Source organism: Alligator mississippiensis, chromosome 1 (assembly GCF_030867095.1).
Source record: "Alligator mississippiensis isolate rAllMis1 chromosome 1, rAllMis1, whole genome shotgun sequence".
NCBI lineage: Eukaryota > Metazoa > Chordata > Crocodylia > Alligatoridae > Alligator > Alligator mississippiensis.
In genome coordinates, this window is record NC_081824.1 from 184,050,443 (window position 1) to 184,072,425 (window position 21,983).

Below are 21,983 nucleotides of genomic sequence, written 5' to 3' on the forward strand. Positions count from 1 at the left end.
TTTTCTGTAGGCTCATTATTTAGCTTCTTGTAACTTTTGGTCATTGCAGTACTCTTTCTCATTATATGACTTGAATATAATAAACAAGTGACATTTGAATAATAGTTTGTGTGTTTAGAAAATGAGTAACTTGACAAATACTGTGTGGGAAAAGTGGCTTTTGGTGTTTTATATTGTTAAAAAATACACCTCGCTGTAAACTGAAGGTAAGATAACAGGTAACATGTTAATTTTTGGAAAAATGAAATATTGTATAGAAGCAGTTTTTAATAGTTGTGTTTAATCTGAGTTTTTTGTGGGTGCTGGTGCCTTTGTTACTATAAAATAAATTATAATAAAGGGCATCCTTGGAGGGGATGGCGAGGCAAGCTTCTCTCCTCCCCCCCCTGTCTGGGGAGGGGTTAGAGTTAGGAAGCTTCCCTGTGTTTCTCTCCCCCCCACCCTTATTCTTGATGGGCAGTACTCCAGTACATAGATTACATTTTTTTTAAGGAATCTACTAGCCAGTCTGAATTGCTCATGTTTTGCCAGTTAGCCGGAATAACTCTGCAATGCAAGTACTTCTGAACAAGCTGAACTTCTAAAATGCTGACTCTGTTGCTTTTCAACAAAGAGCTAAATAGGCTTATGCTAAAACAAATTATGAAATTGCAAAGAGAAATTTTAGTCATACATTTTCATTGAGTTTTATATTAGAGATTTGAAAACCTCTGATTAGATTGTTATACAGAAAGTTTATACAGATACAGCATAAACTGGTTTTAAAATTTCCATTTCTTTTGTGAGGTGTGAGACAAGAAAGAATTAATGTAAAAGCTAGGAAGCTGTATGCTTACAGAAACATTTCACACTTAAATTTTTGTTAATTTCTTTTTCTTCCCTGAAATACCTTTATTTTAGGTACTTACATATTGGTCATGCAAAAGCTGCTCTGCTAAATCAACACTATCAGGTTAACTTTAAGGGAAAGCTCATCATGAGGTTTGATGACACAAATCCTGAAAAAGAAAAAGAAGACTTTGAAAAGGTATGTGGAGAACAATGGAAGCCATTTCTGGAAGAAAACCATGCAGTTACCTTGAATTGTATCTATAGATCCAGTGGTTCTCAACCATTTTAGCTTCAAAGCATCCCTACATAACCCCTCTGTATGTAGTTGCACTCTGGTTGAGAATCAGTGAGCTAACTTTAAATTTGGAAAAGTTATTGAGGGATACTTTGAGGCTCAAAAGGTTCAGAACCACTGACTTGGTGGTGCTAGGTAAGGGCAGCAAGACCTGCTCTGCACTCTCCACCTGTCCTCTCCCTACCTCTGATCTGTATGTGAGGGAACAGTGGTGGCCCCTGCCACCAAAGCTGTTCCACTGGGGTCTTGTACGACAGTGGCTAAAGCCATCTGCCCTGCAGCCCCTTCTGGTAGCCCTGAGAGCCCCAGTGTTGCAGCATCCTGGTTGAGAATCACTGTTATAGATGTACAGGTGTATCTATATTAGTAGTACACCTTATACTTTCCTTAAAAGCCAGACTTTATGGTCCAATACCCCATTATCTTCTCCCCTTAGTACTTGCTTCACATTATTGTGCTGCCTATATGTTTGATAACAACCAGTTTAGAGAATTGAATTTTAAATAGCCTAACCACAAATTGCAGCCAGAGTTCTAATTTAAAATATATTATAAGCACTGATGGCTTCAGTGGCTATAATTCAGGTGTGGGCAAAATGCGGCCTGCGGGCCAGATGCGGCTTGCCAGGCCATTCCATCCGGCCCACGGGACCCCTAAAAATTTAGAAAATTAATATTTATCTGCCCTCGATGGCTTGCTAAAACTCACTAAGCAGCCCTCCACCCAAAATAATTGCCCGCCCCTGCTATAACTTGTGTTCAAAAATCCCCACTTCATATAGGAAATACCGTATAAAATATCCCGGGTGCCCAGGCAGGTAAAAAGTATTTTAAATTTTCTTTGAAAATGTATCCTTATAGCTGCTGCCTTAATATTTGCAAAATCTTTGAGATAGCAAAAATTGAAATATCTATTTTCACCTTATGCTGCTTCTGGTGGCTGGATAGAGGAACCTCATATAGATGGCTCTTGAGGCTTGCAACTGTTCTTACTTGATTAAACATGCAACAAAAATTTAGGGTGGCAGCTTTTCCTATCTGATTTTTCCTGTCCCATTCTCTCTTGGAGGAGCGGATACCAGGCTTCAGTTTCTCTTGCTCTGCAGCAAGCATCATCCTGGGTCTCCTTTATATAATTCTGTGAAGTAATGGCAAACTGGGCCAGTTTATTTTAATTCATGTCTTGTATTAATATAGTGATGCCTTTTGGCAAAAGGGTCATTTCAAACTGAAAAAGTTTAACATACATAGAGTGAACAGTTAGCTGTTTCTTTTCAGTTATGAATATTACAGAACAACACTTTTCAGGTTATTCTGGAAGACGTTGCGATGCTTCACATCAAACCAGATCAATTTACATATACCTCAGATCATTTTGAAACAATAATGAAATACGCAGAGAAGCTCATTCAAGAAGGGAAAGCTTATGTGGATAACACTCCTGCAGAACAAATGAAAATGGAGCGTGAACAGAGGAAAGAATCCGAACACAGAAATAACTGTAAGATACTTTGTGGCTCTGCTCCCACCTTTTGTTACCTTTGTTAGTGAAATACAATTTTGGGTGATTGATTAATCTTACTACCTGTTTTTAGTTGCTGTGAATGCATAGGAAGCCAGTGGGGACACAGGGGCTGCTGAGGTGATTAGTGCTTTGATCTACAAAGCTAGATAAAATGAGTTTTCTGTATATATGATTGACCTATTGCATGTACGCAGTAATGTCTGCCATGCCGTTGGATTTTAATGTTATATGCTGAATATGTAAAAGAAATTCAGGACTATACTGTACTGGGTCTAAAGAGTGGGTGACATTGATATTTGTTAATGCAGGAATCAAAATATGCTACTATGGCCAGATGAGTAACATATTAAGAAAATCTTAAAATTCTTGTTTGTTAGCTGTAGAAAAGAATTTAGAAATGTGGGAAGAAATGAAAAGGGGAACAGAATATGGACAAGCCTGTTGTCTACGAGCAAAAATAGACATGAGTTGCAACAATGGATGTATGAGAGATCCAACTCTTTATCGTTGCAAAAACCAGCCACATCCACGCACTGGAAATACCTACAAGTATGTGCTCTTTGGGTTCATATTGATTTTTGGGGGGTTTTTTGGCTATGCTGCTTTTCCAGAGTTTCCTACATTTTGTCAGGTTTCTTGTTTACTTACATGGGTCTTTGTAGCATCTTCTCAATCAGAATGTGTAGTTAACTTCTTTGAAGACACTAAAAATTCAAAATATTTTTAAAACCCGCATGTGGCCACTTTCTGAACAGTATGTTTTACTAAGAATTCTGAGTCCTTGTTCTGTATCTTTGCAAGATGAGTGGTGTTCTCCTTTTGTAAATAGTACAGAACATCATTGTCCTTTACTAAATTTTAGTAAACTATGTTGAATCTATTTCAGGCAGCTGCATTATTGGATTTTGTTTGCTTCAGGTTTCAAAACTTAAATACAACTTAAACTTAACTGGCTATATCCTTCAGCTGCACTACCTGAGCGAGTTCTGTTCTCTCATAGCACTGTTCTTTTTATGCAGTATGCAGAGTTACAGCACATATATTGAACTAAGACTACTTAACTGCACAAGACTATGGTTCACTGCTCACCTGAAACATCTATTTTCATCCATTCTCTCTGAGTAGAGTTTCCTTTGTTTCAAAGGATCAAAATGTTCCCATTTGTATTTGATCAGTCTGTGCCAGTTTATCTGACTTGAACTTTGAGCTAGGTAGATGCTGCAGTTTTTTTATTCACATTATGAAAGCATGTGAAAACATTGTACAGAACTTTCTTTTTCTTGAAATACTTCACTACCTTAATTTCTCTGTATCTGAATTGTATTTGATTTTGTTTTTTACCTTTTGCATTGAAAACATTGTTTTATTTTTGTTTGGGTCTTTTGTGCATGTGCTAGTTTAACTGTTTCTTGCCTTGAGAATCCTGGGAGTAATCTTGGGATTTTTTGGAAGTTTATAAAAAAAAAAATAAAAATAAAAATCAGAATAACATTTAGCTTAAAAGGTGTTGACTTTAAAATTCAGGTAAACTATGGTCTTTTGGCATACTAACTGAAGCTTTGCCCTTTTTAGGGTTTACCCTACATATGACTTTGCCTGCCCCATTGTTGACAGTATTGAAGGTGTTACACATGCATTGAGAACAACAGAATACCATGACAGAGATGAACAGTTCTACTGGATCATTGAAGCCTTGGGTATAAGGAAGCCATACATCTGGGAATACAGCCGTCTGAACCTCAACAATACTGTGCTATCTAAAAGAAAGCTCACGTGGTTTGTCAATGAAGGGCTGGTGGATGGATGGTATGTTACGCAGTTTTGTTCGAGTTGTTATTAAAATCTATCTATCTATATATCTGTTTGGGTTAAAGAAATATCCCCCCTTCTACTGATGGACAGGATACCAAGCAAGTCGGACAACTGATTTGCTATTCTTGTATAACACTTTCTGTGTTTACATCGACTTAAGATGAAAACTGATATAAGAATGTAAAATACTAATTTGGTCTGTCCTGCAGAGTCTAGATTGCTCAGACCTGTGTATGTGAATGTGATGCAAGACCAAAGGTTGTGAAATAGTCAAAGCTGAGACTGGGCAATTGTATGGTAGTGTTATGGTCAGCCATGCCCCACAAACTGTTACCTTGTTCATTTAAAAGGCAAATCTTTAGCTGGGTAGGGTTTGGAGAAATTATGCAGTTCACACTTTCAAGGGTTAACAGACTCGGGCCCCTGGCAGATGTTATATTTCAAATGTGATTAACCAGTTAATCATACTTTAGGTAGTAACCTACCCCCACGTTCATGCAATTAATGCTGCATTAAAACAGGGAATAAGTTGCAAAGTTATTAGACAAAATGTTTAATAATTTTGTGGTTGGTTCCCATTCCACCTTAAATCAAATGTGTGGCCTTGCTCATCAGGGCACCAAACCTCGAGCTGGGTGCACCAGTCAACTGCTCGGGGCTCCTAGCTTCATAGGTGCATTGCAGCCCTTGACTAGGGTGCCCTCCCAAGGCTGGGAGCACTGATCAGCTAGCTGACTTGCTACTTGCCAGTGCATAGGGAGTCTGGGTATCATGATCCTGGGCTCCCCCTGCATGGGCCGTATGGCATGATTTAGGATCTCATCCCTGATCCCCTAATTGTGTTTCCTGCTGAGCACATGTAGTATGGCAGGAGGTGTGACTTCTGGGATCGCGGATCAGATCCCATTACGCCTTTACTTGACTGTCTGCCTGGGACCTCAGTAGGCAGACAGTCTGGAAGTATGCACCTCAGAGATCTGAACTACCCCCTTCATCTTGGTGAAGCATAGTTTGGATTCCTAGTAACTATTTAATTCAAGGAAGGATCACACATCTGCCCAGTTTATTTTCAGTCCTGTTTAATGTCATCTGTGAGACATTTTGGGAGAGAGCCCCATATTTTTTGCTCAAGAAAGCACCAAACCTAGTAGGGTTAGTAAGTCCATGGCTACTGAGGCAAAGGCGAGCACAGAGAAAGCAGACAAATTCACCTTATACTTAAATAGCATCCCATTTCTGTGCCTCATATGGGTAGAAATTACTTTGGTGAGGCTTTAAATTACTGTAATTTCTCTCCCCAGCTTGACATATGAAGAAGACAAGAAGAGAGCTGTAGGTTACAGATGTTTGCCTATGGGGCAGAGAATGTTTTTGAACTAAAAAAATGGGAGGAAACAGGCTAGCAGGACATAAAGCTCTTACCTTGCCCATTTTAGACACCATGGATGTAATAGGCCTAGAAAAATGCTTCTCTCATTGAGAGAGAATTTTCCTCTCCAAGTTAACTTTTAGGAACATTGGTATGCAGTGTGGGGAAGTCTTTACTACAACTTCATTTTCCATGGGTAAGAGTTCAGTCTTCTGCTACCTCTTACAACCAAAACTGAAGTAATGCAAGCAAAATAATATTTTAAAGTATTTTTAAACTGGCTTGCAAAGCCTACATTCAAATATTACACTCAGTACTAGAATTTACTCTATAGTAGCCAACAGCATTCTCAGTTGTATTCCTTTTTTTGGTAGGGATGATCCAAGATTTCCCACTGTCCGTGGTGTGCTGAGAAGAGGTATGACAGTTGAAGGATTAAAACAGTTTATTGCAGCACAAGTGAGTTCCATGTTCTCCTTTTTCTGATTCTTTTGAGCATCCTCATAAACATGTTAACCAGACTTTTATTTATCATTATTATGCCACACTGGGGGCTCTTTGTGATGTCTTTTTGAAGTAAACAGTAACATGAATAATACTTAGTCATTCTATATGTTTATGAAGGACTCAAGTCCTTAAAAATACTCAGGATTTATTAATCTTGCTTTTCAGGGCTCCTCTCGATCTGTCGTGAACATGGAATGGGACAAAATTTGGGCATTTAACAAAAAGGTATGTATAATATATATGTGCCCATATTAGTTGGATAGCATTTCTTCTTGGTATCCGTCCCCCCTGGGTTTTGTAGTGAATCCAGCATTCATGGAATGCTCATTATAAAAAAAGTAGCAATTGCAGTATGTTGCATCATTGGCACATTTTCAGGAAAATGGAATGTCCCTTTTCTAACTTGGGCTGTCACTTACCTTACTGATTTATCAAACTGATGCTGAGTTGCTTTACTTGGAATTATATTGATAGGAAATGGTACTTGCTGTAAATCTGATATGAAAACTCTGCATTTCATTTTTCTGCTTTCAAGCTGCGAGCTATCTGTAAGAAGGTATTACTTAATGCTTTTTTGCCTTAGCACATAGCTTACATTAAAGTAAGCATGTGTAGCATAAGTCATTTTGCAGCTTCATAGCACAGTCACATTTGCTTATCTAACAAGAGCTGTACAAATCCATTTAAAATGCATTATTCCTGTTCTTAAAAATTGCCCTATTTTGTGTTGGTTTATTTGCCAACATAACTGGAAATCTCTTCAAGTCAACTCTTATTCTTTTCTGCAATTAATTGAATAAGGGCTTTAGTAATAATGACTGTCTGTGTTAAATAGCCCTCCTAATATTCCTGAATTGAGTGTCAGATAAGGAATACTGCATCTTGACATGGTTAGTTGCTTTTTGGCAGCGGATGCTTGGACACTATAATAAGGCGAATCATTAGTGCTGATTGTATAACTGGTGTACCTGTGTGAATGAATGCTTGTAACTCTTGCATTGGGATTACTGCTTGTTTTTTGTTAAGGCCTTGCCTGGATCTGCTCGTTTAAGTAGCATTTGTTTGTTTGGCATGTATTTTGTCTCCCTCCATGTTTTATGTATTTGGTCCATTCAGTATGCAAAGGATTATGAACTGGTTCGTTCTGTTGCTGCATAGACACTAATGATTTTTTAAATTTGGATTTGAAAACACACGGATGGGAATGTCAGTGTTAATTTATTTAAAACCTCTTTCTTTTTTTTTTTTAAGTAGTCTCTTATACCTTTGACTCCTTATTTGTCACCATATCTATCAGTCAAAATCTGCCATCTACCTGTGCAGTTGCATTGGAGTCAATAGTATAAATAGAAATTGTTCCTATGCATTTTCCAGACAGAGCTCAAAGACCTGTAGAGAAACAGAACTCTTACTTATTACACTTTTGATCTTATAAACACAGTCAGCTGATAGAGTATTGTGTTGAATGATTAATACCTGAGGCATAGTTATGAGAGATGAGTGGGGTTAAGGTACCACTACTTTAATTGTCATTATAATTCTGATATTTAGAGCATAAAAGGGATAGGAAGTACCCGTTTTCTAGGTACATTAACAAGTCCTTCCTAGGACATCTGACTGAAACACTGCAAGGGCCTGGCTTCCGTGCTTACTAATTTTGGTGAACATATACCTTGTCACTGCAGAGTACTCTAGTACCTGCAAGTGCAAAAGAATTCAGATATGAAATATCTTATTTTCTCACATATAGCCCCCACCTTTGGGGGGGGGGGGGGGTTGTTTGTTTTTACCAAAAGTGGCTGTTAAAAATTGAGATGTGCATTATATGCAAGGTAACTGGGTCCTCATGAGCTTGAAATTTGGTGGCCAGGACGCTGTGGCAGTGTTAATTGCCAGGAATCTTTGAGCCACAGCAGTTAACTCTGTCACTGCTCCCTCATTGCCAAATTTCTGGACCAGCGGGGATAGGTGGATGACATAGTCCCACGTGCTGAATTGGGTCAACACGTGAGGTCCATTTGTGGCCAGGGCCGTCATGCCAGGTTGGGTCCAGCATGCAGTGTCACGCCCAATACGTAGCCCCAGACTCAGCATCTGGGGTTGTTCTGTGGGCCCCATTTGGTACGTAGGGTTGGGAGCAGGCTCAGCTCCATAGCTACCGCTACTCAGTTTCTATCAGGTAGATTTTTCTTTTTTCTTAATTCCTCTTTTTCTAAAACAAAGGTGTATATTATGTATGGGGACATGCTGTATGCAAGAAAATATAGTAGATTGCAAAACTTTTTTTTTTTCTCTCCAAATGGCTGAGTTGCAGTAAACGAATTAAAAATAAAATATTTCCTACTTTATGGGTGCGTCTACACGTCTCCCTACAGTGATGTAGTGACGTACTACATCACCATACGGCATGCTACGGTAACTTAGCAATCACGTGGGTCTACACATGATCACTACGTTGCCATATGGCATGCTACGGCAATGTAGCAATCACGTGGGTCTACACATGGAGCTATGTTGCCATACCAGCACACTCCCCCAGTACAGTGCGCCACTACCATGACATAGCAGCGAATTCTAAGTGTGGTGTGCATGGTGCAGAAAGGGCTGTTACTGTGCTGTGCTTTAATACTGCCAATCAAAGTAGTAAAGCGCAGTACTATAGCAACATTGCCATACAGCAGCATGTACATGTAAGGTAGCAAATTATTTTCACGCATGGAGTGAACTTCTTGTATTTCTTTTTTGGTTTAAATTTCCGGTTTGTTTATGAGGTAGTCTACCAGTTCCCTTTTATTCCTAATTTTGCTTTTGTGTGTATTGTATTCAAGGTTCCCTGAAACATTTAATAAAAGTAATGAAGATCACAGCATCCCTGTGAAAGGTGGTGGTAGATGAGTTTGGAAACAGACTTAAAAGTATAGGGAGGAGGCATCATAATAAGCAGAATACTACTACTGCTAATAAGGGCAAGAATAAGCTAAGGTGGATTAACTGGAACAAATTTAATACTGTGGTATTGCCTTATTATAGTGATCTAATGCTGATGTACTAAAATAGTATTCCTCAACTTCATAAACCCAGTTGGCACTCGTTATACAAGCAAAACAGTTGCCGAGCTCAAAAAATTCGTCAGAGCAGATGCGATTTAATCAGACTTGATTAAATCAAGTCAGCTGGAGCACAGAAATGACCATGTTCCAGCAGACTCTAGCATCACCTGTATCAGCATCTCCGTGCTAAAAAATGGCAGTGAGGTGCTTTGAACTAAAGCTCATTCGATCAGCTTTAGTTCAGTGCCCCACTGCCATTTTTCAGCACCAGGGGTACTGATACATGTGACACTTGAGCATTTTTAATTGGTGCAGCTTGCTAATTAAAGTGCCGTGCCGCCCTTCCCCCCCTTCCCGCAAGCCTCCTGAAGCATGTGTAAAAATGCCAATCTATTTTTTGTGACACTGTACCCCACTCAGGGCTTCAGAGCAGACGAATGGTCTGTGATTTTTTTGATTGCTTCTCCACTAACTAGATACTATTCCAGGGCCTTGTCACTGTGTAGCTATTAAGTAGGTACTAACTTATTTGCATTGCACAGTGGGGTGCCACTTAGTTGAAAGGAGAAATGACATTACACTGGTATAACTCTCATTGATGTAATTTTATACCCTGATTTTTCTCAGGTTTTTGAGTAAGCTGTACCATTATAGGAGTTTGTTAACTCCTTGTTTATGTTGGTTCAACTAGTCATCTGTCTAAGCCTTAAAAAATGAGCGTGGTTTTGGAGCCTAGCAAACCAGGCGTTAAACCATGCTGATATTTTGATTTAAAAAGTAGCTACTCAGAAATAAACCGGTTTAGAAAGCAATGCTAGTACATGGCATAGAAAATAAAATGCATCGAGTGAAAAGGAGAAAGTAATGCCTACATTGAAGTGTTAATTCAAAAGTTGGGTTGTTTCTAATGCCACAGTTCCAGATCTTTATCTTCTACCTTTTATATTAATTTCATGAAAGTTTGAAGAATTGGTTTATGCTTTGCTTATTTGTAACCATATTCTGCAATTTGTTAAAATTTTGAATTAAAGTAGCATTAAAATCGAACACAAGCAAGTGCAGTAACATAAAGATACCAGTTAATATTCCTGCATTATTTTTTGACTTGTTTTACATGCGCAGTGGCAGTATGGTAGTCTGTGAGGTTGAACTGAGGCACGATCATTGCTAGTGGAAAACTTGTTTCTTTGAGTGAGAGAGATTCACTGTTATTCCATTTGTTTCCTATAGGTTATAGACCCAGTAGCACCTCGGTACACTGCTTTACTGAAAGATGACGTCGTCACTGTGAACATTCCTGAAGCTGTGGAGGAGATGAAAGAAGTGGCCAAACACCCAAAGGTTCTTCAGTTCATTCATCTTTTGATAACCATCAGAGGACGGAACACTTAAAAATGGTGCTGTCTGTAGGTTACAGTAGGGGTGTCAAACATCTAGCCTGTAGAGCCCCATCATCTAGCTTCCTGTGCTGCCCCTGCCCTGATCTGTGTTGATTTGTTCACCACATGTTGCACCTGTTCCAACCTGTCCTGGATCCCTGCTACCTATACCAGCTGGTCTGGGATGAAGCCACCGCCAGCCAGTCCAGCACATGTTCCATACAAAAAGTAGCACAATTCTAGACCAGGGAGCGGGGAGTGCATGCAGTGCAGGTCCCAAGGCAGGTGCTGTGACACCTGGAACTGCTAAAGAATGTGTGTGTGTGGTGGGGGGTGTCCATGGGCTCTCTGCAGATGGTCCCACACCACAAATCCAGCCCACTGGACCAAATGAGTGACACCCCTGGGCTGCAGTAAGCAGCTGGGACCAAGAAGTGTCATTGAATCAGGGTAGGAATTTCCAAACTGCATTCCCAACTAGGCAAGTCCCAACTCTGTAACTTGGGTTTCACATTATTAAATGGGAGTGACTGATGACTGTTTTTCTTCATTTTTGGAATACTATAAAGTTGAATATTTGTATAGCATTGAAATGTTTATTACTTAAAAATAACGGTTTAACTGATCTGTGCAACCAAAAGCAAATACTGAGCACAGTATGTGAAATTCTGAAAATGAATGAGTGTTATAAAAATTTATGGTATAATGAAGCTGCCAAGCAAAAACTTGACTTAAACTTTGACAAGTATGCTCAGTCTCTATGGGCCAGGTGACAGAACTTTAAGGGCAGAAGTTCGATTGGGCACATGATAGTGCTTTGGGTTGCTAAAGCTTTTTATGAATGTGTTCTTTTGATGAGTCTACCCTGTAGTCAATCTGGGATTTCCTAGAATGATACATAGTCTATGATAAATGAACTAGAAGTGTTGAAAAAGATTGAGGTAGCCTCAATCGTGGTGGCTGCTTATGATTTTTGTCCATTAAGATGATCATGTTGTGTGTTTTGTAATTTTTGACTTACTGTATACACACACGTGCACACATAGGGACAGTGAAACTCTAATAGAATTTTGCTCTGCTGGCTTCTATGATAACAAATTCTTTTTTATTAATTTTGAATATACAGAATCCTGATGTTGGGTTGAAGCCAGTATGGTATGGCTCTAGAGTGCTGATTGAGGGTGCAGACGCAGACACGCTGACGGAGGGAGAAATGGTTACGTTCATAAATTGGGGCAACATTATTATCGCTAAGATACACAGGTAACAAATGTAAAGTATTTGGAATAGAGTGCTTTAGCATTTCAACTTTTAATTGACAATCATAAGCCATAATGGTTAGCATGCTTAAGTATTGTGTAAATAGGTTACAAACTGCCTATTTAATAGAGAATTGTGAGTCTGAAGTCACTGCTTAAATAGCCTGTTATTGTATAACAGTTCTTGTTTAGATCCTGTGGCTGTTCCGTTACTGTTGCTTTGAGGCATTACTTGCAGTATGAAATAGAATATGCTCCTGTTCTGGTGCTGATGCATTTCATTTTTCTTTTTCATGTAAATTCAATTATGATCCAAAACTTGTCTGTAATGAAAGCAAAATTAAAGGTGCATCAGGAACAGACTAGTGATATAGATATGGCCTTTAATAGATATAAAAGAGTCATTGCTACTAAATGTTGAAATTGTTAATATGGTGTTCTGTGCATTTAATCAACAGAGCCCTTCAGACGCATGTAAATAATGCAGCCCTGTGTTTAACAAATGACACTGTCCTCTCCCACCCCCTTTTTTCTCCTCTTGGAACTTAAATTTACATTTTAAAAGAGTATCTTTTAATTAGTCACTTACTACTTACAATGTGCTGAGCTTTATCCTCTGTGGGGTGGGGACGGACTAGTGTGGGGTGGGGGGTGGTTCTCTGTTCCATCTATGTTAGGACATTTAAAAATAATTTTTGACCAGTAACTTCAATATTACGGAGACTTCTTTTTTCCAAGAGGAGCTCAAAAATGTTCCAAAATTGTGTAAAATTGCCATTTATTCACATTCTTCTGTTTCCCATGTAGAAACCCAAACAGGAAAATTGTATCGATTGATGCCAAGCTGAACCTAGAGAACAAGGATTACAAAAAAACTGCTAAGATCACTTGGCTAACAGACACGCCATCTGCACCTCTTATCCCATCTGTCTGTGTTAACTATGAACATCTCATCACCAAACCAGTCCTGGGCAAAGATGAAGATTTCAAGCAGTATGTCAACAGACATAGCAAGGTAACTCTCCTATTCTTCCTGCAAAGCCTTTGCTTTTTCCCTCCTTCTCTTTTTTCACCACCATCTCTAGTTATTCTTAGCCTGTAGGTTCTTAAATATATTGGTAGTATACTAAGGTGTGTTGGCCATTTGAGCAAGTCCAACTTACGTGCATTCTAAAGCAATATACTTATACTAAGTATATGTACACTTTTCTGTAGTTCACCGTTCCTCAGTGGAGCTACAGTAATTGCCAGTTGGAGAGGAGCTAGTGCATGATTGACATTTTAATAGCGGTGGTGGGGTTTTTCAGGGACACTGCAGGATATAGATACGCTTTTAATGTTAATGAAGCTGCAGCCTAGTGGGGGATCACTGTATAATAAGTTGAATAACATGTCACAATTGGAGAAGAAAAAATGTTATATATTGAGAATTTACTCCCTGGTTCTTTCAATTAAATTTAAATGCAAAGTGATACTTTATAGATGCAGTCTTACTGGGTTTTGTATCTCAATCTCTGCAAATTATATGATAAATTATGTATCATTGCTGTGGTGGAGTTCCTTCTAGGCTTCCTCACATCCTCTTCCAAGCCTTTTGTCTCTGAATGATACCGTGAGATGTAGAGATCTTTTCTTCTTGGCCGAGGAAGTTTCTTATTTCCCAGTTTAAGGAAAATATCGTTATTAAACAATTGCCATAGAGCACATACCTTTCCCAGGAAATTGGGATGAAATCAGAGAGAAGTAAGGCTGGATGGGACCTCCATAGGTGCATGTCTTCAAACAAGGCAACTGACTTCTGCAGGAGCTGGAGGCTTGGGTTACATGTAGCTGGGGATGAATTTCTTAACTCAGCCTCACTCCCCTTCTCTTTGCAGCAAGCCCAAGAGCTAATGGTTTAACCCGGGGTACTCAACTGGCCTGTGGAGCTACGTAATCTGACCCAGGGCGCATTCTGCGGGTCTTGACATTTGGCGGCAGTTACCACCACCACCCTTTTGCTGCCAAATGCCCATGCAGGCAGATCAGCCCCAAGTCAGTCCTGTGCAGAGGGATCAGGCTCCATTCCCACATGCCTGGCTCAAGCCAGGGCCCAATCCAGCCACATGGGAAGGGTTCCAATGAAGCCATGTGTAATCAGCCCCAGCTGGGCCATTCCTGTGCAGCTGAATTGTCAGAGTGAGCAGGCTTTGTCCCCCTTCCCTTCTGTTCACATGGATCCCACCCTGATAGCAGATTCGCTGCCTGGCTCTGGCTCCCCATCTCCAGGCATGGGGATTCCCATGAGGGGGGCTGGAATGCAGCTTCAGTGTTGGGACTTCGCCATGTGGAACGCCATTTGCTAGGGATCATGCATGCGCCCATTTTCCTGCCATTGCCCTCTGGGTACCCACAAGTGCTTGGAGCACTCCTAACCCTCACCTCTGGGAAGTGTGCTCACCAAGAAGTGGCTGCTTCCTGCAGAATGGGCACACACATTACCATTGTTGCTGTTGCAATGGCCCGGGCAGGCACGATGCAGACAAACAGGAATGGACCTGCCAGCACAGATCCAGTGCATTGGGATTGGGGCCCACTGGGCCATTTCTGTGTGGTACTGGATTGGGCCTGCGAGCCATTGCTGCACACCTGAGTTAGCCCTTGGCTGGATGAGCACTGTGCACCAGATTGGGCCAATGGACTGCCTCAGGCCTGCAGAAAAGTCTGGCACCACTCATCTGCCTCTTGAGCTGGTGAGGTCAGGCACCACCAGTTTAACAGTTTCACAGCAGGTGCTAACTTTTAGTTAGTTAGTTTTTTTTATGCTGCAAGACTTTTACACTATCAGTTTTCGTACATTTAGGCTGTGGCTGTGTGGGGTAACTGCTACAGTAGCACCCTCGTTCATCCTACAGCAGGGGGGAGAGGGAACGAGGCTGATCAGGACTCCGTGCCCACTGTGCATGGCTGGAGCCTGCAGCCTTGGCAGTGGAAAGTAAGACTACTGGCTATTTTCCTCAAGGACAAATCTTATTTCCTTCATTCTCCTTTCCCCAAAACAAGGTGCATGTCTTATTCAAGAGTGTGTGGTAAGTGAAGAAGACTACAGTGTTCCTGTTAGTTTTGCTACCTTAAATTCAAGCATTTACTTTATAAAACAGTTCTGGATTTCCTGCTAGATAATATTTAACTCTTGGGCTTTCTGACACTATTTGTGGCACTTTCACCCTCACATATTAAGCTATCTCACAGATTTCTAATCTATTCATGATCCCACCCTATATGCAAGCCCAATTTTCCTAATTAAATTTCTGCAGGGTGTGGTACATTGCTTGTTGCTGAAAAGCTATAACATAGGAATAACTGTACTTACACGTTTCTTTGAAAGCATCTTATCCATTGACATTAGGTTTAATTGTGAAATCTGATGATCTTCAAAATCTTTCAACACAAAATTCTTTGTATTTTTAAAACTATGCTTGTAAAATATCTGTTTCCTGTAACTTTTACAGCAAGAAGAACTGATGTTAGGTGATCCCTGTCTTAAAGAATTGGAAAAAGGGGACATTATACAGCTTCAGAGAAGAGGATTCTTTATTTGTGATCAACCCTATGAACCAATTAGGTAAGCAGCTGGAAACACCCTCAATTTATAGGCTGAGAATTGCCAGTAAAGATCAGTAAAATGTTTTTAATATTTTTTTTTTCTGCTTTCATGCACGCAATAATGCTCTCTCAAGTAGAAATTGAACTAATATTCTTGTTCACCAACAGCAGTGTGAAAACCCTAGTAACCTACACAAATATTTACACTGTGGTGCTCTGTGCACCCTGCAGAAAGCATGGGGGACATGTGCCCCCCAGATCTGTGCATGGATCAAGGAAGGGTAGGCTGTGCGTTCAGGGCCAGGGCTGTGCCAGCCTCTTCCCAGCAGGGGGGCCTGGGAGGGGTGGGGGGGTGGGCAGGTGACAGCGACTCTGGGAGGGGAGATAGGGTGAATTTTGGAGTGGCTGTAGCTCCCCCTGTTGGGAAGAGACTGGTACAGCCCCAGCCCCAAGTGTGCAGCCTGCCCTCACCCTGTGCACAGATCCAGGGTGCACGTGGCTCCCATGTTTTCCCCTGCAGTGCCACCCCCCCACCACAGATGAGTGGCTCACGGCTCCATCCCATGCCCTGCCTCAGCAGGATAGTGCCTGCCCCAGCCCCATGTCCTCCCTCACTGAGGGGTCCTTGATCTGCACACCCCACAGACATACCAGCCGGGCAATGCTCTCCAAGCTTCTGGGCTGCATATTGGCAGTCAATAATCAGCCATCGGTATCGGCCCATAAAATCTTTATCGATGCACCCCCCTATCTAAATGTATAAGTCTTGATTTTAATTCAAAGAAATGGGGAAAGCTGTTTTCAGTTGCTGTTTGAACTAAATGAAAATTATGTAGTTAAAATCTGCAGTTCTCTGGTGAGAGGGAGTTTAGGTGACAAACTGAAATTTCAAATACAGTACACCATCCAGAATAGACTGTTATTCTTCATTACTAAAATTTCCAGTTGCAATTATATAGAGATACAGTTGCTGCTATAGTGGAACATAGTGTGGGAATGTGGAGCAAGAAGTGTGGTGATATTCCATTTTTTTTTTCTCTTGGGCTTTTTCAAAGTGTTTTGTAGGCATTCTACTTGTATTTTTCCTATTATGGCTCTATAGAGAGAGTATATATTAAATGTTGGCTCTTTCAACCTTTTTCTGTAGCCCATATAGCTGTAAAGAGGCTCCGTGCATTTTGATTTATATCCCTGATGGACACACAAAGGAAATGCCAACATCTGGCTCAAAGGAGAAAACCAAGGCAGAAACTGCAAAGAAAGAGGTAAAGAGTCTTTTAGGAAATATTCCCATAGCATTTACTACTGTAAAACATTCATGGAACACAAAAAGAATCTGCTTCTGTTTTCAAAGGCTAGCTCTGCTTCCAAGGAAAAGCCTACTCCTCCATTTGTTGCTGATACCTCTACTGCACCTGCGGACCCTGTGGTACTTTACAATAGAGTGTCTGCCCAGGGTGATGTGGTTCGTGACTTGAAAGCTAAGAAGGCATCAAAGGAAGATATTGATGCAGCTGTGAAACAGCTATTGGCCTTGAAAGCAGAATACAGGGAGAAGACTGGTCAGGAATATAAACCTGGAAGTCATCCAGCAGCTGCTGCTTCAGTACCTAGTGTGCCCTTCAACCTTGAGACCTCCAGCATGCTGGACAGCACAACTCTTTATGATAAAGTGGCAGAACAAGGGGACATGGTCCGGAAGCTTAAAGCTGAGAGAGCACCAAAAGTAAGTGTGCAAAAAACCTAGTCTAGAGAATGCTATTTCAAGAATGTTTTCAGTCTCTCCTCTTTCAGGATAAAAGCCCGCTTTGTTTCTTGGCTTTTCTTTAAAAATCCTTAAATTTGTTTGATTTGGGGTCTGTCATGTCATCTTTTCTAAAGTGTTGCACTTCAAGTAGTGTTCAGATAAATATTATTTGTTAATGATTCTGTGCCAATGTAAATTAGGTACCTTATTTGTAAGACATGTCAAATTTCCCAGCTTCCTCTTCTGAGAAATTTTGACCAATGAAGGGCTCCTACAGACGTGCGGGGAACCTGCTTCGACGTGCTGTAAATCGAGCTGGTTGGAGCAGACTCAATTAATCGAGTCTGCTGGAGCATAGAAATTGACGCACTGTGGCAGCCTTCCATTAGTGTTGCCGCTCTGAAAAAATGGTGGGGGGTGCTTTTTGAACTAAAAGCTCATTGAATATATTTGAGCTTTTAGTTCAAAGTACCCCACTGCCATTTCTCGATGCCAGAACGCTGATGCATGTGACACGTGGGTGCTTTTAATTAGTGTGGCTTGCTAATTAAAGCACCCGGCACTGTGTCCCAGAGCATGTGTAAAAATGTCCCATGTGATCCCAGAAGACGCACAAATGCAGTTTCTGAATTAGGTCACTAGTGAAAGTCTTCAACTGTAAGACTAGTTTTCTTCTTTTTCTCGTGTTACTCCAGATGCTACTAAATTAAGAACCATTGTCACTATTTGGTGCTGAACACCTGAGGAAGAGGCTCCTATTTCATGGAGAGCTTTCTTTTTATTTATATGTACATGTGTATGTGCGCACAAAACTATTTTTTGGGAAGAACAGTTTAGAAGCATATCATAAGTGGAAGCTTTTAACACTTTGTGCTTAATGACTAAATATTTTGGGGGAATATATAGCTGATGTCATTACAAAATTTGAGCAAAATAATGTTGTTAGATGTGTTGCATGTAGTGGTATTGTTTTGTAATGGAATATCAGAGCTGTGAAAAGATAAGTATTTTCTAATTTGTATTTATTTATATCTGAATGCCTCATTTGATAACTATCAAAACTTTCTTTACTAGATCAACTTGGTGTAATCTAATGCATGCAAATAGCATTTGAGGTACTTATGACTTGTAAAGTGTCTGTTTTGTTTCATGAAAAGTATCTTTTGTGCAATTCTTGTTTTATATCTTCTGCTTGTTTTGTGTTTTCACCTCCTTTTTCTTTTTGCTTCAGGATCAGGTAGATGCTGCAGTGAAAGTGCTTTTAACTCTAAAATCAGAATATAAACAGCAGACAGGCCAGGAATACAAACCTGGAAACCCACCTGCAACAGTGATCCCTACTAAATCTTCACCAGTTTCTACTTCTACATCTCCATGCCCAACAGACAGCAAATCTCTATACAGTAAAGTAGCTGAACAAGGTGAAATGGTCCGCAGACTTAAATCTGAGAAAGCTTCAAAGGTATAGTGGTACTGATTTCTAACATGCCTGGAAGTGGAAAGATTGCTTTCAGCTTAATTTAGACCCTAATTCAGGAGCAGGCAATTATTTCAGGCAAAGGGCTGCTTACTGAGTTTTTGGTAAGCCATCGAGGGCCGCATGACAGGCAGCAAGGGGCAAATAAATATTAATTTTCTCAATTTTTTAGGGGCCCTGCAGGCTGGATAGAATGGCCTGGTGGGCTGCATCCAGCCCACATTTTGCCCACCCCTGCCCTAATTAATAGATTTTGAAAAACTTACTGGACTAAAAGTAAACAGATATGTTTAGGGTTTATTTCTTAATTTTAATACAAACATTTCCTAATTCTTTTACAAAAGTCTAGTGCAGAAAACCAAAATGGGGAACTTCTTCATTTTTATCATGCAAGCTGAGTCCAGTGCAAAATAAAGACATAGTTGAGGAAAGATAAGTTGTAGTTCTAAAACTGGAATGGCATTAGTAATAGAAATGTGCTAGTAATCTGACAGTGCCCATCTAACCTTCTTATCTTGGAATCTTTCCTATTTGGCTGCCAAATAACAGCATATAAAACTGGCTAGGCTGTTGCACAAGCATAGAAGCCAGTTGTTTTCAGTTTGTAGCTGTGGGCACAAATGTCATTCTACACCTATGCTACATGATTTGGGTCCCTGGTATATTGCAGCCAATCTGGCAGACCATATAAAAAGGCACATTTATGGCCAAACAAGTTTTGGCCCTTAAGCAGTATATTAGAATGCCTATATTAATGTAATTCTTGGTAGGGTTGAGCTGTTTTTCCTACTGTACATTACTAGCTGTTGCAACTGTATTCTGTCTTTACCTTTTATCTCGTTCTCTTGCTTCAGGAGCAGATAGATGATGCCGTGAAAGTGCTTTTAACTTTAAAGGCAGAATATAAACAAAAGACAGGCCAAGAATACAAACCAGGAAATCCACCTGCATCTTCTCTTTGTACATCATCTTCTGCTTCTTTTCTGTCTACTTCCTGCAATAATTTGACATCTTCTAGCTCAGTAGACAGCAAAATGCTTTATGATAAAGTAGCTGAACAAGGGGAGGTGGTTCGCAGTCTCAAAGCAGAAAAAGCTTCAAAGGTATAATAGTGGTAAATATAGTTTTATCAATCTCAACTCTTGCCACTGGGTGGAAGTCTTGTATAAAGCAACCTTCAAATAAATTCTCTGGCATTGTATTTCTGCCTCTGGTGGCAGTTTAGACACTTGCCTTCTACCAGTCTTGTATAAATCTGTTAATACATGACAATGAAGCATTCTAGTATCTCACATAGGGACCTCTGACAGATGAACATTCCTACATTTTCTTATTAATATGATGTCCTGCTAAGTGTGAAAAAGTTTAATTGACTCCTGGCATTTAAAAAGATCAGTGTGACCTGGGTGGAATTCCAGTACTATAGAAGCATTCTTTTCTTTTAGAGCAGTGTGGGATGGTGTGGGGAATGGAAAGTACCTATTATTCCAGGCTATTGGTCTAGCAAGGCTTTTCCAAGCCAGAGAATGAATTAAAATGAAAATTGGCTTTTCAGTAACAGTGCCTAAAAGGAGTCAGAGAAATATGTCTGCTTTCAGAATCACTGGTATCTTAATGCTGCCCTTTCCCCATATTCTTCAGTGCAGATTCTCCTTTATCCTTGTTAATAGATCACAAGTGGCAGGATGATTTGGGGTTCCATTCTGTTGGTAACCCTGCAGCATGTTCTCATTGTTGGTATCTAGATTTTTAGATAATCTGATGCATATTTGTTCTCCTTTTCTCTGCCACGTACATTTTGCTGGTTGTCTGATTGAAACTCAGAAGTTTCTTTTAGCCTCAGAATCACTTGTATCTTAAATTCTTCTTAATCCACTTGAACTCCTGTTTGCTTTCCACATAGGATAAAGTGGATGAAGCTGTCAGGCTCCTCCTGTCTCTAAAGGCAGAATATAAAGAAAAGACTGGACAAGATTACAAGCCAGGTCATCCACCAGCAGCTCAGACATCTGCTTCACCCCAGGCAACAAGCATAGAAACCAGTGGTTCAGACGCACCAGAAGCCAAAGCCCTGTATGGCAAGGTGGCTCTTCAAGGAGAAGTAGTTCGAAAACTAAAAGCAGAGAAAGCAGAAAAGGTAAACTGTTTTAAATACAGCCTAATTATAAACCACACGAGGCATCTCCGTTTATGCTGGACAGCAGGATGAGGTTCTGAGATGTGACATTTTTTAAATTGTATTTAAGTTCCTGAAGTGCCCTTGCATTTCAGCAGGAAGTACCTGATGTAAAGCTTCACGTGCTTTTTTCCTCGTAAGTTTTTCAGTTTAACCGGCAGACCTATCTCTGCTGTTAAAAGCTGAGGTTTTGTAGTTTTCCTTCCATCCTCCCTCCCTCTGTCTCTCAACCTCCCCCTCCTTGTGGTGGCAAATTTTAATATTCAGGTATGTATTGAATGTGTAGGATACATTTTTAGGTTAATTTTCTGCTGTGATTCATCTGGATTTTCTCTTAAATTTTAATTTCTGCTTGTTCTGTGGCTTCTAAACGAAGGACAAAATAGATGCAGCAGTGCAGGAACTCCTTCAGCTGAAGTCCCAGTGCAAGTCTTTTGCTGGACTAGACGATAAACCTGCCTTGACGACTGGCATAGAGGATAAAAATAAGAAAAAGAAAGAGAAGGAAAATAAGTCTGAAAAGCAGAATAAGCAACAGAAACAAAATGAAACCCCAAAGAAAGAATCTCCGAAAGAACAGAGTGCCAATGACCTCTCTTCAAATGGAGCAGGAGAAGGTCAAGGCCCTAAGAAACAGACCAGGTAAAGAGAGATTTGTAATCTCTATATGTGGAATCTAAATAGAGAGAAACCCAGAACAGTATTTTGGTTTTTGTCTTGTTTGGTTCTGTGGGAATATAAGAATATTGCACGTTCTCATTAATATTGCACATAATTGGGGTGGGAAAGACTATCCTTATGCTTATTTTATCCACCTGAAAATACAGCTCGCTTCCTGTTTTTAAGTTTATAAATATTGCATGTTATAGGTGGAGTTCCTGGAAAAGCAGGGAAACTATGCAGTAAAAAAAATATGGATTCTTCCGTTTTTAAAGCCTGATGTTATGAAGAACTGAGTACGTCTTACATGAT

At 40.2% G+C, this 21,983-nt stretch overlaps 1 protein-coding gene and 1 pseudogene across 2 annotated transcripts in view; both read left to right on the forward strand.

Moving 5' to 3' along the window:
- Nucleotides 1-21,983, forward strand: part of EPRS1 (glutamyl-prolyl-tRNA synthetase 1) — a 55,587-nt gene that overhangs the window by 14,209 nt on the left and 19,395 nt on the right. The window contains exons 7-22 of one of the 2 annotated variants that reach the window (XM_014598077.3): nt 901-1,027; nt 2,434-2,626; nt 3,028-3,199; nt 4,223-4,456; nt 6,206-6,290; nt 6,504-6,563; nt 10,619-10,729; nt 11,894-12,030; nt 12,834-13,041; nt 15,518-15,630; nt 16,759-16,876; nt 16,966-17,337; nt 18,590-18,820; nt 19,690-19,938; nt 20,739-20,972; nt 21,388-21,653. In XM_014598077.3, coding sequence (XP_014453563.1) covers nt 901-1,027; nt 2,434-2,626; nt 3,028-3,199; nt 4,223-4,456; nt 6,206-6,290; nt 6,504-6,563; nt 10,619-10,729; nt 11,894-12,030; nt 12,834-13,041; nt 15,518-15,630; nt 16,759-16,876; nt 16,966-17,337; nt 18,590-18,820; nt 19,690-19,938; nt 20,739-20,972; nt 21,388-21,653 — 2,910 coding nt within the window. The remainder of the gene's footprint in view (nt 1-900; nt 1,028-2,433; nt 2,627-3,027; nt 3,200-4,222; nt 4,457-6,205; nt 6,291-6,503; nt 6,564-10,618; nt 10,730-11,893; nt 12,031-12,833; nt 13,042-15,517; nt 15,631-16,758; nt 16,877-16,965; nt 17,338-18,589; nt 18,821-19,689; nt 19,939-20,738; nt 20,973-21,387; nt 21,654-21,983) is intronic. The other variant, XM_014598078.3, reaches the window with a different exon arrangement.
- Nucleotides 10,499-10,577, forward strand: LOC132247991 (U4 spliceosomal RNA; annotated as a pseudogene).